The 17813-nt window shown below is 38.7% G+C and overlaps 1 protein-coding gene across 1 annotated transcript; it reads left to right on the forward strand.

Annotated features, from left to right (window-relative positions):
* The first annotated feature begins 477 nt into the window (after window positions 1-477).
* On the forward strand, window positions 478-16835 carry LOC104504722 (epoxide hydrolase 4-like). Its single transcript, XM_010151245.1, has 7 exons — window positions 478-705; window positions 2361-2446; window positions 5902-6059; window positions 8104-8232; window positions 10284-10387; window positions 11289-11437; window positions 15907-16835. The coding sequence occupies exons 1-7, from the start codon at window positions 478-480 to the stop codon at window positions 16139-16141; spliced, it is 1089 nt and encodes a 362-aa protein (XP_010149547.1). The 3' UTR covers window positions 16142-16835.
* The last annotated feature ends 978 nt before the right edge of the window (window positions 16836-17813 follow it).

A 17813-nucleotide genomic window follows, 5' to 3' on the forward strand; every position in this document is an offset into this window, starting at 1 on the left:
CGCCCGCTGCTCTGTGGGCTGCCTGGCGCATCTGGGAGCCCCTTTCGTGCCGCGGGGTCGCCGGGAAAACGTAGCGGAAAGAAAGTCCCGTCTCTAAGGTGGCACAGGGAACGCGGCCGCTCGGTTTTCGCACTCGTCTCAGATCTCTACCTGTGCTCCGCGTGAAGTTGGCTTGGTTGCTTTTGTAGCCGTAGGTGAGCAGAACGCACCGCGAGTGTTGTCAGGTATTATTTTTAATAAAGTGAGTGCAGGTATCTCAGTTCTGAGGAATCTCCACAGACGCTTTTTTGCCAAGCAGTATTAATATAAACTATTGAGCTTTCCAGTTTCTCGCGCTTTGCTTGGCGTTTTTCTTTCTGTCATTCGGAAGCAGACGCCAGGTGCCACACTGTTTTTTTCTGTAGTGCCAAGCAGTAAATGAATGGGTTGCTGGGGAAGCGAGGGGTGTGACACCAATAAAAGAGCACTTGGGGGGAAATGGAATGGCTGTCAGTGCAACAGCCTGTCACTCATGTCAGGAAATACGAAACCCGCTTGCTGTTGGGTAACAGCAGGCCAATGTGTTACTTTCCAAATGCGTGTGTTCTACGGATTTGTACAGATTTCAAGAAAACAAAGACAAAAGTGTCTTACAGAAAAGATGGCAACATCCTGTGTTTGTTTTCGGGTGCAGAAAAAAGGGGACAGAAAGGAGCAATTGAAAAGGTAGAGGATGGCCTTAGTTTGGGACATGTGACGTTTGAACTGCGGCTATACAAGTGGTGATCGAATTTATGAGAGTAAAGGGGATGTCCTTAAAAGCAATAAAGAGTTTAAAATAAACACATTGAGGGTAAATCCCTAGAGGACACCGACTGCAAGAAGCAGGATGAAGGAGAGCTTATGTACATCACTAAATTGAAGAGAAACTGAAAAGAAACTGAGAAACTTCTACTTTTTTAAATCTGAAAGGATCAAAAGCAGAGGGATATGGAGAATGGTGAAGATGATGTAATGGCCCTAGGATTTACTAGGAAGAGATGATTATAAATGCATAGATACTTTTACCTCTAGGGACTTTAACCTCATTGGCAGAGGAAAAATATCAGTGTAATTTTGGGCAGAACTGAGCCAAAAGTCCCTATTATATCCATAGTGAGTATAAAAACCCTAGACGTTCACTTTTCAGAGCCCTTTCAAGAAGCCAGACATAAGTTAACGGTTTTGTAGCTGGTTAGTGATTTAGCAGTGCCAAGGTAGGTCAGAGAATTTGAAGCATCTCTGGCAAGAAAAACTTCTTCTGTGCGTTTGTGATCCTTGTCATGATACAAGCTCTTAATGTACAGCAAAGGCACAGGGGTTTTCTTCCCTCTTTAAAACAGCAGAGACAGTAACATTTGTACAGGAGCTGTACAACCTTTCTTCCTGCAGTTTCCTTCACCTGAATTCTAAATGGCACGTTGTGTTTTGTGAGCTAAGTCTTTCCCAACTTCTGTATCCACTTCTGTGCCAGAATTCAGTAAACCCTCTAGGTCACAATTTCGGCTTATTTAAATTCTGCTGGATTTGACCTTGAGTTGGTGTGTGCTTGTGTACATCCATTCATTTCAATGGCATTTCAATGCCCAGCCTCCGCGCAGCTAACGATAAGTAACTCGCCTGCTGGTAATTCTCCGAAGACCCATTTTCCTACAAGGGGCATCAGAAATAGTGACTACAGAGAGGGCTGAAAGAAGATTTTAACATTAAGGCTTTCTTTTCTGAAGCAAGTCTAAAACTTTGAACAGTAAAAATGAGGAAAACCCCACTTGCTTTCTAGTTACTTAATTTTGATTGCTTTTGGTTAAGAATCCATTGCAGTCCTTTATCATGCCAAAGTGCAATATGATTGTTTTAAATAGCTGCATGATCTTATGAACTAACTGAAGGATGGCAAGTGCTTTTAAAGTATACTGTGACTTAAAGCCTTTCTGTAAAGCACACGACTGGGGTTGGTGTTAAAGCAAGGTGCTAGCTCTGACAATAACCTGCATTTCCTAGTCACAGAGGTGGCTTTCTGGTGGTACTCTTTCCAAAAGGTTAGTGTGCTTACGGCTGAACTGGTGCACAGTCAACAGAGCCTGACGTGCACTGAAGATGATCATCCCTGGAAGAAGCTGTGGCAGCTGGGGTGGGATACTCCGTTTGCCAAGGTGTAGCTGATACCTGATGTCAAAATCACAGCAGACTTCAGCTTCAAAAACTGGCAATTTGATTTTTTTTTTCCCCCAGGCGCAATACATTGATTCACATAATATTGTCTGAAACCGTATTCATTTTCAGATCCCAGAACAGCAGTTCTCTGCAGCAGTACAAACGCATTTCTTTTTCTCTCATTTTAGGATTCAGGGTTAAGATTCCACTATGTGGCTGCCGGAGAAAGGGGTAAACCACTTATGCTGCTGCTTCACGGCTTTCCAGAATTCTGGTAAAACTCCCTACGTGATTTTCTTGTATAAAAGAGGCTGCTTAAGATTCCTGAGAGTGATCATCTGGTTTAAGCATTCCCAATGTGATCCATTTTCTGTGTCAAGGAGTACTAACTAACAGCATGAAGTTTAGTAGGGAACAAACCCCTGAAATATTTTTTATCTGCAGCATCCCTGGAGGTGTTCAAGGAACATGTAGACATGGTGCTGGAGGACATGGTCTAGTGAGTGTGGTGGTGTTGGGTTGGGGGTTGGACTGGATGATCTGATAGGTCTTTTCCAACCTTAGTGATTCTGTGATCCACAAAACATTCCTGCAGGCTGACGTGAACCAACCATCCTTTTTGCATTTTCAATCCATTTTTCCCAAGTAGATACACTTTTCTTTAAACTTTGGGGAGGAACTGTTCTTTTTTAATGAACTCCCTGTTTGGATAACATTTGTACTAATACGGCTAAAGTTATGAATTATAGCAGGGGGTGTTCAAATGAGGATCCGTTACATGTTAAGTGCATTATGGATCGCTGCATTTATTAAAAATGCTATGCATTAATTTTTAACTGGGGGATGGGAAGAAGAATGATGAGTTCTATAGGCTATTGTGCAGCCTAATTTCAGAATGTTACTCAGGGAAAATGGTTCTATTATTAGTTCATCATAAGATGAATGACGAATCAAACCCAGTCCTACATGTTTGTTTATAACAGTGAAAAGCAGTCATGTGTCTAATGGCTCAGGCTGTCACTGCCAGGTTTAACTAGTGAAGCATTTTCCTTTCTGAACTCAGATATTGAGCTAGGCTCCACCGTTGGAACTGTAATCTTTCAAGCTGGACTCAGGTCGTACCATGATAAACTGACCCAGGTAAAACAGAGGTCAGGTCTTTTCCCTTCACAATTTCCTATAGATACTAATGGCCTTGAGGATGATGGTAGAAAGTCACACTTATTTGAAGATAAATTTTCAAAGAAGTAGATTTTTCTAATAATAGATTGCTATCTAAAAGTATTTAAACTGTAAACTTTGATTAAAAAGACAGTTGGGTGGGGGGGATTGCATATTCTATGCAAGCATTATTCATACCTTGCATAATGCATATTCTAACACAGTAAGACAACTGAGACTACAGCTGATTTCCCCTACAGCGGGCATAGTAATGGAAAATTGAGCATTTTATATACATCTGAGGTCTGGTATATTACTTTCAAGAAGGAGAAAGCCATTCTTACAGTTTAAAATGGAGAGTCATGCTTTAAGTGACAGCTGATATATTGTATTATCTGAATGAATGAGAATCTGTTATATAGGTCACTGGGACCACCAGTAGCATAGTTGATATAACTTTTTAAACTACGTGCCAACAGTCTACCAGTGTTGATGTTGCTTTGTTAATTCAATCAGTGAAGATTTTCTTATGCAAGAATAGAAATTGTTCTGAGAGCACAAGATAAAATAATCACAATTTTAGAGATATTTAATGCAGTATCAAATCTATATCACTTGGCTAGCAAAAAAACCCCCAAACCAGACATGATTCACTGTTACAGTCCTTAATTGTAACTAATTCTTTGCCTTCAAATGTCTCAAGGTTATAAGTAGGACAACTATAACCAGATAATATTGACCTTAGTGAGGGATTGAGACTGTATGAAGATGAAAGATCACTTAAGAATGGAATGCACCAGAGCCACTGAGTGCTTTAGATGTATAAGAACTTGAAAATTAATACTAATGTTACTAATACTATGTAAAGACCATAATAAAATATTTGAAATTAGGCATAATGTGTTGAGACAGCTGGGTACCTGTAAGACTTTTGTGTCAGCCGTTAAATTTGGCATAAGCTGCCTTTCAGAAAAGACGTGATCAGAAAGTCCCATAATAGTTTCCATTATTCAACCTTATGAAAATAAAAGCATTCACTAACATTTCCAAGTTCTGCTTGCAAAGCAGCTGTCCAATAGTTATATTTGATATGTGGTAAAAGGATTTCTTTGAAAATAAAACCTACCCATTTGGTAGGTCAGGCATTTGGTGGCTGATGGGCTGTTGTAAAAACTGAAGGTGAAGATAGCAGGTAGACATTTTCTGAAAACAAAAATAGTTTATTTATTTATGGGCCTTGTTGTTCCTTCTTACTGAAGTATATAGGATAGCTACGACAGTTACCATGGCAAATTCAGCTTCCAAGTTATTGTATAGTGCCTTTAAAAATTTCATTCCTTGACATCTCAGCAAAATCTTGTATTTGCATTACCTAGCATTTTATGGCACTGAAATGAAAATCTTCTGGTTTGTTTATATGAATACAAGATTCTGTAATTAATGACTGTTGCTGTAATATTGCTTATGTTCAAAATCCCTAATAGGCTGGAGGCAAAGCTAAAGTTGAAGCGCCAATGGCCTATACCAATAGAGACTGAATTAAGATAGAATTCTGTGCATCACTCATGATCGCTGATGATCCAAATGTCACATATCGTTTATCTGACATTGTTGAAACGAGCAGAAGTAAAAGCTAGATTCTAGCACAGGGGGATGCAGCCATTATTATATATGCCTAGAAGGATCATGGGGTTTATATATCTTTTTATTACCATATACGGCACGGCCCTGTCTGTCTTGGTACTGGTTATTCTGAAATTGTGTGGTTTCAGTAACAGTTGAAGGGCAGGTAGTTCTTGCAGGATGAGACCCACCATTTTCCTGTTATTTTTGCTTCATAACACATATCTAGCCACTACATACTATTGCAGAATGAGTAATAGTCCAGGCCTTTGCCCGAGTTTCTGATTTTGTATGTCTTTTAATGTGTGTAATGCTATCGCTCTTTTCCATGGAAACACAGGCAGTGAAATGCTTTGTGTAGTACCAACACGTTAAGAGATTGTCCCAGTGCAGTTCTGGTAGTAGAGAGACACAGATGAAAGTGTATATAATATAAATCATATGAACTTCATCAAGTTCATTTTACTCATGTATTTCTTTCTTTGGTTTATTTAGCGTATGAATTATCTGACATTCCTTTCCTGAAAATTAAAAAAACCCACCACCATGCCTTGAGGCATGTTTCTCTGCTCCATCAAAATGTGTGTGTGAGCAAGCCAGGGAGCAGAGAAAGCTTTTCAGACCTTTTTTGATGATACTACAGCTGCAAGGATAAAACAGAATAATCCTCTGCATGCTCTGGTTTATGCCTGTTTCCTTTGCAGCAAAGGGGCCATGCCAGACTGTTGAAACACCCAGACTCTGCACTTCGTTACTGGAGAATTCAAGAAGGGAGCACAAAACTGTAATAGCCACAAAGTGTTCCACAGAAAGAAAAAAAAGAGTCAAATTGCAAATAAAGCCATGCTAATTTACCCTCAACTATTTGGAAGCAAAAGCATTGAGTGCATTTTGGTATCATACTGCTTGACCTTATAACTCCAGCTTTTTTTTCCCCTTTGTTAGGTATTCTTGGCGCCATCAGTTGCGGGAATTCAAAAGTGAATATCGAGTGGTGGCCCTGGATTTGAGAGGTTATGGAGAAACAGATGCTCCTTCTCACAAAGAAAATTACAAGTTAGATTGCCTGATAACAGACATAAAGGATATTCTGGAATCTCTAGGTGCGTTAGTAGAAGACAAACTACTCAGCTCATAAATTACTTAAATTTCTAGGAAAAAAACAGGAAGGTCTAGCATTGTTTTTTTAAAAACTGCGTTTTCTGTAATATATACACATTACAGATATGTATAGATATATTTCTAAGAATAATCATGTTCTGGATTATTATAAATGAAAAAGGTTTGTTTCCTAATTATGATGTGTATGTCACTATAAGCACACATACAGATGATTTTCCATCATGACTTTAAAAAAAAATCTTCCCTGTGTGCTGTGAATCCAGCACGACAAATCTATGGTCTTTTTCCCTAAGAGGGTCTTCCTTACTCCTAATCTTTGGACTTAGTGGATAATATTTTGAATTAGAGTCTGATAGCACTTGCAGACCAAAGAATTTAAACCAGATGATATTTTTCTTGCACAAACAAGATAGAATAAATATTGTGGGCTTTATAAAGATGATGACAGTACATCTGCTGTGTTTAAAAAAAAATTCCCAAAATACTACTCCTGCACAGTAGTCAGTGCTCAAGATCTGAATCACTGGCTTATACAACAGTGAGAAGAACAGAAGGGAGAACAAAGGACACATTGCTCCTTGTGGCAAACACACGGGGTAACGGTCTAGAGCTAAGTGTCTGCAAAATTTGCCCCTCCAGTTCCGTGTGAAGCATAGCTGTTCTGGCAATAACCTGTAACACCTAGTGAAGGGTATTTCCCTTCCACGCCAATAGCAAGACAAGGGATTAGACTGTCATTCGCTGAATCATTTTAATTCCTTGGATACTCTGCAGATGGTGAAACAACTTACTGCATTTCAGATGAAGAAATAGTAAAAGAGTGATTCCAGTTCTAAGGTTTAAATTTAGAATTTGCTTTGCTTGTGATGTTTGAATATTGTCAGAAGATTGGGCAGGCAGTCCCCACACTGTGTTTACATTTTCCAACCTTTGCTGATTGTGTTAATCTCCATGGTAATGCCATGGTTATCCTTGACAAGTGCTCTCATCATAATTTAATTTCATAGGGATTTGATTTTTTTTTTTAAGTATTTCTGAGGCTTATTATCTTTGTTTATTCTAACGTCAAGTTAAATTCTTTTGGAGAGCTTGATTATACCAAAAGTGCTCCAAAAGATTCTATTCAAGAGGGGTTATAAGGTGCTTTGACAACTGTGTTCAAATTTATGTGAGAATTCTAAACAGTTTGCCTTTTATACATTTCATTTGTCATGTATGTGCTCAGCATTACAACCCTCAGTGAAGAGGGTGACGGTATCTGACACCATAGTACTGTGGTCCAGCAGTGGTTAGAGGAGAAATGGTTAGGTTTTCAAAAACATAGTCATGATTTTTCTCCCCACCTTTTTTGTTGTTAAATTACCATTTTTATCAATGGAAGAATAAGTATGTGAATGCCAAGAACTTTAAAAATTGCCATCAAGACAGCATATGGAGAAAAGGTATAGGCCTACTAAGTAAGTAAATGCGTGTATTTATGCATGTGTGTATATATATGTGCTATATATATATGTATGACTACCAAGTGTAATGCCCACTTTTTGCAAAGTGATGCTGCTCAGTGCTTAGACAACCTCCCATGCTCAGGGAAATTCCTAAGGACTAGTTTTGTTCCGGAGGGGCTCAGGACATTGCTCGGCCCTTCTGTCTGCAGTTTCAAACTCCAAACTCTGTAAACATGACAAATGTACATTCTTCATAATGACTGCAAGCTGAATTGTATATCTAACCCTACACTGGCCAAACTGTGAACAGGGTGGCCATTTGGATACTGAGTGACTTTAGTTTGACACTGAGGTAGTATAGTTAAAGTGTAATTGATGTCCAATTAAATAATTTCCATTATTTGTCAGTTTTTTAAACTATAATACTGCACTATTCTTTCTGGCCATGATTAATGGAAGCAGTGCAGTATTAAGTAGTTACATTAATAAATGTGCTGGACCACCTATTTTGTCTAATAATGGATTTTAATGGATACAGATCCTACTGAAATAAAAGCATGAATCTGTGTTTATGTGGTAGGATACAACAAGTGTGTGTTGATTGGCCATGACTGGGGAGGAATGATCGCTTGGTTGGTGGCTATATGTTACCCTGAAATGGTGACTAAGCTGATTGTGGTTAATTTCCCTCATCCTTCTGTGTTTACAGGTAAGTTTTACAATAATATTTGTTAATCCAGGGTATCTGCATTTTCATTAGGATTGTGTTTGGTTTGAGGTTGCTAAAGAAACAACTACTTGCCCCTTTAGATATTCAGTAGATAAGTTGCCAGTACTCAATGCCTCTTGAAATCTGTAGTGTATTTTATGAAGCAGCAAAGTATCAAGTATTTGGGTTTTGGATACAGTTTACTGTAGGGAGTGCTTGCAACCAAACTTGCAGATGCTTTTCTTAATTCTCAAAGGTCCACAAACATAATTTTCATATACAAGAATCTGGTTTATATCACTTTGGCAAGATAAAATTCCATGAACAGGGGTGTATGTTGCATTACACCTAGGTTAAGGTCTCACTGCATTATTAAATCTACATAAAACAGCCTTTCTATAAATGTAAACCAGACATTATAATTTAATCCTGATTTAGTTGACAAGCAACAATTTATGATCTCGTACAATATTCCCTGGAGCAAGACACCCTTTCCAGGCTACTTACTAGAAGTTCAGGCATGTACTAGTAGTGAGCTGACAAGGATTTAGGTGCACTAGCACAATTTGTTGTGTGGCAGACCTTGAGCTTGTCTACTACTCAGTTACAAAACATTTCATAGGGATTAGATCAATACTCGGTAATTAAAACCAAAGTAGTATCTCACTAATTTTAATTTCTTCAATTGCTGTCCCTACCCTATTTCTATTTGAAAAGTCACCCCATTTCCCCAGAAATACTTAAGAGTATTCAGTGCAGCTTTAATTTTCATTTCAGTTTAAGGTAAATGTGACCTTACACCACTGTGGAATCAGAATCATTCACACATGTTCTCACAGTATTCTTGGGCACCTTTCTTTGATATTAAAAAAAACACTTTGCCAGGTAGTTAAGCCTCACTTACCCAAGGAGACGTGTGTTCACCACCACCTCAGCAAGCTGGAGCTTTATGCAGTATTTTCACTAAGAGCAGGAACCAGGCTGTATAGAAGACATATATTTTATTATAGTATTTCTTAGAATTTGTTTGCATATTTGTTAAAGTACAAAACTGTAGCTTGATAAATTCTCCCTGGATCAAATTTATTCTGCTGTGGATTAAATGAAAATACATAGTTTCTAAACTGCAGAATAGTAAAGTGAGCAATGTTGATGATGTTCCGTCGAGGAAAAATAGAATGGGTGATGTAATTGAAGAATGTATAAGATATGAAAGCTTAGAAGATAGCTGACACTTCAATTTACTTTGGTTTAAAACCAATTTTTATTCGCTGTCAGAATTAATATTTCAGACATATCTCCGATGTTGGGAGTGCAATTTTGCCTTCCTGAATAGGCGTCTGTAAAGGATAGGTTCTAGACTCCTAGTACCTGCATACATTCTGTGGTTGCTTCGAGGAAGTTAGATATTTGAATGTCAGTGTTGGCTCTTGCAACTCAATGGAGACACAAAATTTTAAAAAAAAAAAAAAAAGGCAAATTTGGCTACATCATTTGTTACATATGCTCCAATGTCTTTAAAAAGTGATACTGTATAATCTTGATTATGCTTCTTGAAATTGCCAAGACAACTGTTAGAAATTTTCTGTACTTTCATGAACAGGATTGATGCTGTCTGTAGAATAAAAGTGGATTAGTGGGCTATCATCTACAGATTTCTGCGCATCACATTTTTGATAAGAGAAATACTCAAAGGCTTGTATTTGTGCCTCTTACCCCACAGCTGAAAAAAATGCTTTGGACTGGCTTCACAAATAAATCTCTAAATGAAAACCTATCATGCAATTGAACTCTCCAGTGTCACTGCCCTCACCTAATCCTTGGCAGGCTTCCAGTTTGCTGACTGTTTCTATTAATACATATAAAAGAAGTATGTTTTAATGGCCACATCATATATTTACTCCTAAAACAATAATCGTCTTTTGTCACATAGCATGCTCTAACGTAGTATTTTTAAAACATTCTTTTAAGTTTAAAAAATAGTAATATTAACAGTAATTTTGTTTGAGTCATCAGTTTTCATTTTTAATTTATGGGCATTTTTGTTTCAGAATACATTCTACGACATCCATCACAATTGATTAAATCTGGTTACTACTTCTTTTTCCAAATGCCATGGTTTCCTGAATTCATGTTTACAGTAAATGATTTCAAGGTGAGCAAAATGAGTGCTCTTGTTTATGTATTTAACTGTGAATAATGGAAGAATTGCCACCTATGTTGATCCCTTCTGATGTAGTTATAATTACTGGAAAAAATACAGAGCTTTCTGATTTTTCTTCTTAAGCTTTGTATATTTACATAAAGTAAGATATAAGTACATAGAGTCTCTGAGATTAGCTCTTGGTTTTGCATTTCTGGGAGGCGTTCGGGTACATACTTTTAACCTCCAGCACTCCAGTGCATTATTCCACCTAGACAGTCAGCTGGTTTTACTTGTGCCCGTGCCAGTGGGACACGTTTGGTGCCTGGGGAAATCCTGCGGACTTATCTGAAGCTCCTGTGCGTAGTGGGGCAACCTCTTACCCCTCAGAGCCTGCTGCAGGGCAGGCAGCCTGGGAGTCTGGACATCACATTCAGCCAGGTGATTAATTCTGCCTGAGAAACCAACAAGGCCAAGACCTTGTATAACCTTAAAAAATAAGCACAAGCGTATAGAAAGGGGAAAGCAGGCATGCATCCTTCTACATGCATACAGCCCAGTACAGAGCTCCCAGTGCTGCATGCACCCAGGGCACAGCAAGCTGAGGAGGTCCTGAATCATTCCCCCTCCCACCCTTGCAGCTGCTGGGGTCCATCCCAAAGAAAAGTATGTGCCTGCACTTGCATAACAGGGAAATACTGGTATTTGCCTGTACTTGATTCTTCTGAACTAAGTTTATGCCAGCTGCAAGTTAACTGGGTGCTTTACACATAGATCTCTCAAAAAGCATTTAAACCATTCATTATACTCCAAAAAATGTGTAAATAGGTTTTAGAAAGATGTGTCCTGTTGAAGGAGAGAAATCACATTTTCCAGCTATCTTACGTGGTGGCTTTTTATCTTCCTTTTGTAGGTTCTGAAAAATTTATTTACCAGCCAAGCCACTGGAATTGGAAGGAAAGGCTGCAGATTAACAGCAGCGGATATTGAAGCTTATGTCTATGTCTTTTCACAACCTGGAGCATTAACTGGACCCATTAACCATTACAGAAATATTTTCAGGTGAGTGTAAGGTGCTGAAATAAGATGTTCAGAGTCCCCTGGAGGCCGGCAGTGCCGCGGAAGCACAAGGGAAAGCTGCCCATCTGTTTGGAAAGTCTCAGCAGGTAACACACATTCAGTGTCAAGCGCTGCGATGTGCAGTGAATTGTATGAGATAGCCACACGAAACACTGAAACAACCAGAGTGCAGATAAGGAAGATCTTTGTTTCAGAATCTCATAAAGCAAAGACACCCTTATTCACAGGACCCATGGCTGTCACAAAAATCCATCTCTGAATAATACAAAATTAAATCAACTGATTGTTTCTTTGCATTACAGTTCATATTATCTAATAATAAACTCTTAATAGAGCTTATTATTAGATAATACTACTGTATATTATGGCATCCATGTAAGTTACCCTGACTTTTCCTTGTAACTTTACAAAACCCTGTCTGACTCCAGTTTTACTGTGTTTAGGCTGTTTCTTTATAAAATGTAGGATAGGGTTTTTTTTGTAACTAAGGACAAAACTAACCCTAACTCATTTTTTCTTTCTGTTACTTCATTGGTACCATCAGACTCGCTGGCAGCAGTGAGCACATACAGCAGGGAGTATGCATAGACTACAACTGAATGACAGTATCATAATAGAAAATATTTTTGCAAGCTTAATATTTATTTTATGTTCTCAAGCAGTTTTCTAACGATTTTAATTTTCCTGGAAGGAGTTGGCTTGGCCTTAGAGACTGCCGCCCACTTTTTAGCTACCAGAAATTTGACAGGGCCAGAAGGTCTTTAACTCAGCATAAACTCTATGTGTGACTTGTAGCCCTAACTTGAAGGACTATACCAAGAAGAGTGGGATTGAACTCTTTATTGCCTCTTCAACAGTGCTAAATCTCCTGCGTGCTTCTCTAACACAAGACCAGCTTCCCAATATTCTTTAAAAATTACAATTCTCTTCCTTCCATAAACTCAGACAGTCGATTTTTTTAAGTGGATTAACTTTTCATTTTCCCTCATCCAAATTTAACACCACTTTTACTGCTCTTTCTGTACCTTACATACTGTCACTGTCAGGGGAGCAGTCAGCAAGAAAATGCTGGGAGGAAGATGGAGAGCCGAGCTAGCTGCTGTCTTGTACGGGCTAAGAGACAAAACTGGGACAAAAATGTAGAGGGGTGGTATATTTTCTTCTAAACAAGATAACACCAAGCACAGACACCAATGGGGAATAAATGAGATGGCTGTGATGGTAACAGTAGGCTTATTTAAAGCGGTGCAGAGTGGCGATGCCATCAGCAGGGATGTCTGAGGGCGCTGGGGAGCTGCGTGGCTGCACAGCAGGAGCCCCGGGGTAGGGCTAATGAGGAGCTGGAGAGGCATGAGCGGCCCTGAGCCTTGTTCATTACATTTGCCTCAGCACCTTGCTCAGTGAGTGCGCACATTAACCAGATGCTTCTCTGACAGTAACAGTGAAATGTCTGTGATAGCTGAATTGCTCTGGGATTCACATGAGAGGAAGGTAAGAGTTGTGTATGTTTGAACTGTTGTTTCGGGCCTTTTCAAGCTCAAGAAAGCCTAGTATCAGTTATTAATCAGAAAGCATCTTCACAGCTATTAATTCCTCTCTGTGTGTGTGCACTGTTTATAATGAAAGTATACCTGTACTGAATTCAGAGAATAGTATTTTAGGTGCTATCAGCCAAAAGACAGCAGGCTTTGGCCTGGAAGGAAAAGATTGATCTTCAGCTCATTCAGTTCTTGCCACCGGTTGTTATGGTCACATATTATTGAATAGAATCATAATCGTAGAATGGTTTGGGTTGGAAGGGACCTTAAAGATCATCATAGTTCCAACCCCTGTCATGGGCAGGGACACCTTCCACTAGACCAGGTTGCTCAAAGCCTCATCCAGCCTGGCCTTGAAGACAGCCAGGGATTATAGGATGTGAATTATTAAATATTAAAACTGCATTGAAATTTTCAATTTCTCTCATATAGGCCATTGAGCCGCACTTAGATACTGATGACTTGTGTTACAGTGCCCAGTAAAGTGGCACTGGTGACCTGCATGTTAAAGGTTTCCAACTCATTACTATCCACCTGGAGTTTCATTCTTCAGAGCTTAATTTTTCTGAAAAGTTTTCCAAAGAGATGATTGAAATAACCTACTTCCATCCATCACCAACATGTCCTTGTACAAATAGCACAGCAGTCATTCCCTTTGCTAAATTTCAGGTACAAACACTTCTGGAATAAAAATCATAAAACTTTTTGTATCACGCTTGGTTAAGAGATAAGTAAGCAGTTGAAGCTTTAATTTCTTCTGATACACCATTTTTTTTGGAAAATGGGATTATTTCTCTTAAGCAATTAAGAAGTACTTCAGTATTTGTTGACAGAAAAACTGCAGGTCAGCTAACAGTGCTATAGGAAGGTTTGAGTCTGTTTTTCAAAAAATAAGTTTCACGAAATAAACTTCCCTTTCTAAATGTGAAATCTGCGTGTTAATCCTTGTTAAAGGAGATTTCTAGAAACATCAGGCGTGATATAATGTGCCATATTCTAGACTGGAAAAAAATAGAGTGTAGGTCGTAGGCAGTGAGTAGTGACAAGTTGTTTATCTCTGCAGTGTGCATAAAAAGCCCAGTAGAGTTTTCCTAACTGAGGCTACAAATCTTGTATGGCACTTAGCCACAAAAGGATAATTGTAAACCCTACAGTAGTGAAGAAAACCCACAGATAAATAGTGAAGAGATCCAGGATAATGGATTTTAAATGTTTAAATGCACTGAATCAGATGATCAGATTATCAATTTTTAAAACTGATACTATGAATAAGCTATGGTTCAATGGGTTAGGTCAGTTTGTCTGAAAAATGAGATTTTAAATCCAGTGTTACAAAAGCCATTTTAAGAATTTTCCTAATTCATCAATCAAAATGAAATTAAATTATTATTTAAAGTGACCTTTAATTAATATTTGTTGACATTATGTGTAAGTAGTGAGGAGGAATGTCTTCCAAGTCTCCATTTTTTGGTTTTATCTTAAAGTAATGCATGTCATCTTCTTTGTCTTTCCCTTTTTCCAGAGCATGGTCTCTTAACTAAGTCCTGAGTTTCAACCTAGCACTTGCTTGTCATAAAACCTTGTTCAGAAAATCTTCTTTATACATTACTGGTTTAAAATAATCATGTTTGAGCATTAGTATACTTAAGATTTGTATCTGATCATATGGAATCTGTTTTGAATTGACACAGCTAGTCTGTTATAATATGTGGCTAAGATAAAGCAATTCAAGCACAAATTTGTCAGCATCTCTAAAATATATGAGCTGGAATAAATTCTGGTGGGTTAATATGGTTTATGTTGAAATAGTCTTTCATGTCTAGCTACCTGTATCTTTCCTAATGTCTGCTTTTAATGTGAGGAAATATTTATAAAATATTCCATCTAAAATAATTGTTTTAGGAAAAAACAGTAAGTTTTTACCGAAAGCTTAAATAGGTCATTGTGGTGGTATAATGTTTATTAACATTTTACTTTCTAAGGGTTTCTCTGCAAAGTATCAATAAAATATCTTACCGTGTATTTATCTTTAAACGCTTTCTAGTCTGCCAGTGCTCTGGGTTGTAATGTTGCAGTTTTAAAGAGATTATGACTCCATGAAAGGCAGATCTTGAAGGAACAGGGTTTTTTCACTGCATACATACATAGTAAGTAAGTCCGAGGCCTTCAAAAACATACCGTAGCTCTTTGTAAAGGGAACTCTTACGCACTTTGAATGTTAGCATGAATTTCGTAAATGAGTGAATGTAACTGGCTTCAGTTCAGCATTTCAGACATCACTGTTCTATAGAATAACTTTCTCTACAAATATTTTTAGTTTTAGCTGTAATACATGATACTTAATTTTGAGTAAGTCTGAAACACTCTAGCTGGTATCTTCCATAGTGTCCAAAAACAGCAGCCTGCCATTTCCTAGACAACCAGTTTTTGGTAAAGCAGTTTGGCTACTCAAGTAGCTAGATGCCTTGAACACCATCGTCTAAATGTGACTCAAAGCATCATATTTCATTAAATTCACTAAAACCCACTTGCAGTAAATAATGCAGGTTCAGAAATTTGCCATAGCATTCATCAGTCAAGGGAAAGCCACTGACCCACAAAATTCTGGCAGTGTTCTGGGGCTCCTGAACTCTGCACCATGCATAAGCATCATTCAAATTCCAAAAATAAGACCTCTGTTGCAATCAGCTGCTGATTACAGACATGTTACTGTAGAAGTATAACAATTTCACCGTCCTTAAAAACAATTCAAGGGCGTTGAGTCACAGGATTGTTTTCTTGGTATTGTAGAAGATACCTTGGAACCTGGAAAGCTTGCAGTGAGATTCACTGTTGGTTTCAAAAGCTGAGTTGCCTGAAATCTGTGGTGATTTTTATAAAAAAGACCTAACAAAGTGTGTTTTATTTTTAAAGCTGTCTACCTCTGCAGCACCATGAAATCATCATGCCAACCCTGCTGTTATGGGGAGAAAGAGATGCGTTTATGGAAGTTGAGATGGCAGAAATCACACGGATTTATGTTAAAAATCATTTCAGATTAACTATTCTGTCTGAAGCCAGTCATTGGCTCCAGCAGGATCAACCTGACATAGTGAACAAGTTGATATGGACCTTTCTAAAAGAAGAGACAACAAGAAAAAGAGAATGACTGTTTGTAATTGTTTTAAGGGGTCTACATAAAAGCTTTTCAGATTTAAAAACTATTGTTATCAGGGCCATATTTCCAGCCTGCCTTCTATTTTGAGCTCTGTTAGAGAAAAGTGTTTCCAATGTATTCTGCATTTGGACACCAGTGTTTCTGCTAAAAGAAGAAGTATGAGAATATGTGATACCAACATTGGTTTTACCTGTATACTTGTATTTTGCACATAAAAACACCTGCCTTAAGATATGTATGTATTTGTACAGAAAGAAAATAATGGAAAGTTGCTTGGTTTTGTTTTCTCCTTGCTTTACAGTTTTAATGTGTGGTGCCTTTTACAAATTTATAATGAAACAATAGAGTGGTGCCATACTGAAGGAAGTAATGAGTTTTCATTCTAGATTCACCTGAATTTTTTTTAATGTATTTTACCATTCAACAGTAACTAACTCTTTTTATTATCTATATTTTAGCATACTGAATGACTGAAAAATTTCTGGGCACATTTCTAGTCTTCAAGTGAATAATGATCCACACCTTACTGTATTGTTGAATGCAACTGCTTTGTGCAATGTGTTTTTCTTCTGTGACTAAAAAATGGGAAACCTGTACACTCTACATGTCTGAACAAGAAGAATGGAAAATAAAGATATAATATGTATCAAATCCACCTCTGTGTAATAAAATGCAACTTAACACTACTCCCTTTACTTCCTATGGAGAGATTTCTTACTGAAGCTAAGAACAGAGTTTGGATAGCTGAAGTGTCTATGCCCTGTGCAGCCTTCCTGATGCTGTGATTGTTGTAGTTTCTTGGAAATAATGCCTCATTGTTGGCATTATCCTTCCTAGGTTAGCAACTACTGTTCTTGTCTCCAAGAACTGCTGCCAAGTTCCTGTGTCCATAGGAGGAAGAGACACAGTGATTACGGAAAGGGAGGGTAGAATCAATTTGCATGTGATGGCAGGGGAGAAGAAAACTGGATGCTAACTACAAAGAAAAATGAAGCATGAAACCTGAGTCCCCAGAATAGCTGAGTCACCTCCCTGTAGGGTTTCCAAAGGCTCCCTCCATCTGCAGAGCAAGTCCATACCCTGGGAAAAGGTAAGGATGAGCAAGGGCCCATCGGGGGAGGCATCGGAGCCAGCTGAGCCTGAACCAACTGCCCACACCAGCCAGGGTAGGAGAGAGCTGGCAGTAACTGAGGTGTACCCCAGGTCTCGTGCTGTTGTACGTGTTGTCGTTGTTGGGCCACAGTCTCCTGCACGGGAACTTGCCGCAGCCCCTCACAAGGAAGTTGTTCCTCAGACGAAAGTGGGCCGAGGGGTGCTGTCAGCTGAGCTCCTGGCTGGTGATCTGCCTCTTGTGTTCGCAGGGTCTGAGGAAGAGTCCCCTCGGGACTGTGAAAAAGGTATCGGTCTCACCTTTGCCATCCACGGATACGGTACCTGACTTTCAAGGATTATTTTTTCCCCCGAATATTTTCAGCGTTTCTCAACTTAAATGGTTACATGGTTCTGCTTAAAGTTGGAAAGACTCTTCCTTGTCTCAGAAGGGGGCTGTACAGCGACTTTTGTCACCTACGCAGCGGTCTAAGTTCTTGGCAAGAAAGCCATGGCTGGGGGTACGTTTTTTCCTGAGGGGTTCCCACTTGGTGTCCGCCCGCCCGGGCGCGGG

Source organism: Eurypyga helias, unplaced genomic scaffold, assembly GCF_000690775.1.
Source record: "Eurypyga helias isolate BGI_N326 unplaced genomic scaffold, ASM69077v1 Scaffold48684, whole genome shotgun sequence".
Classification (NCBI taxonomy): Eukaryota; Metazoa; Chordata; class Aves; order Eurypygiformes; family Eurypygidae; genus Eurypyga; species Eurypyga helias.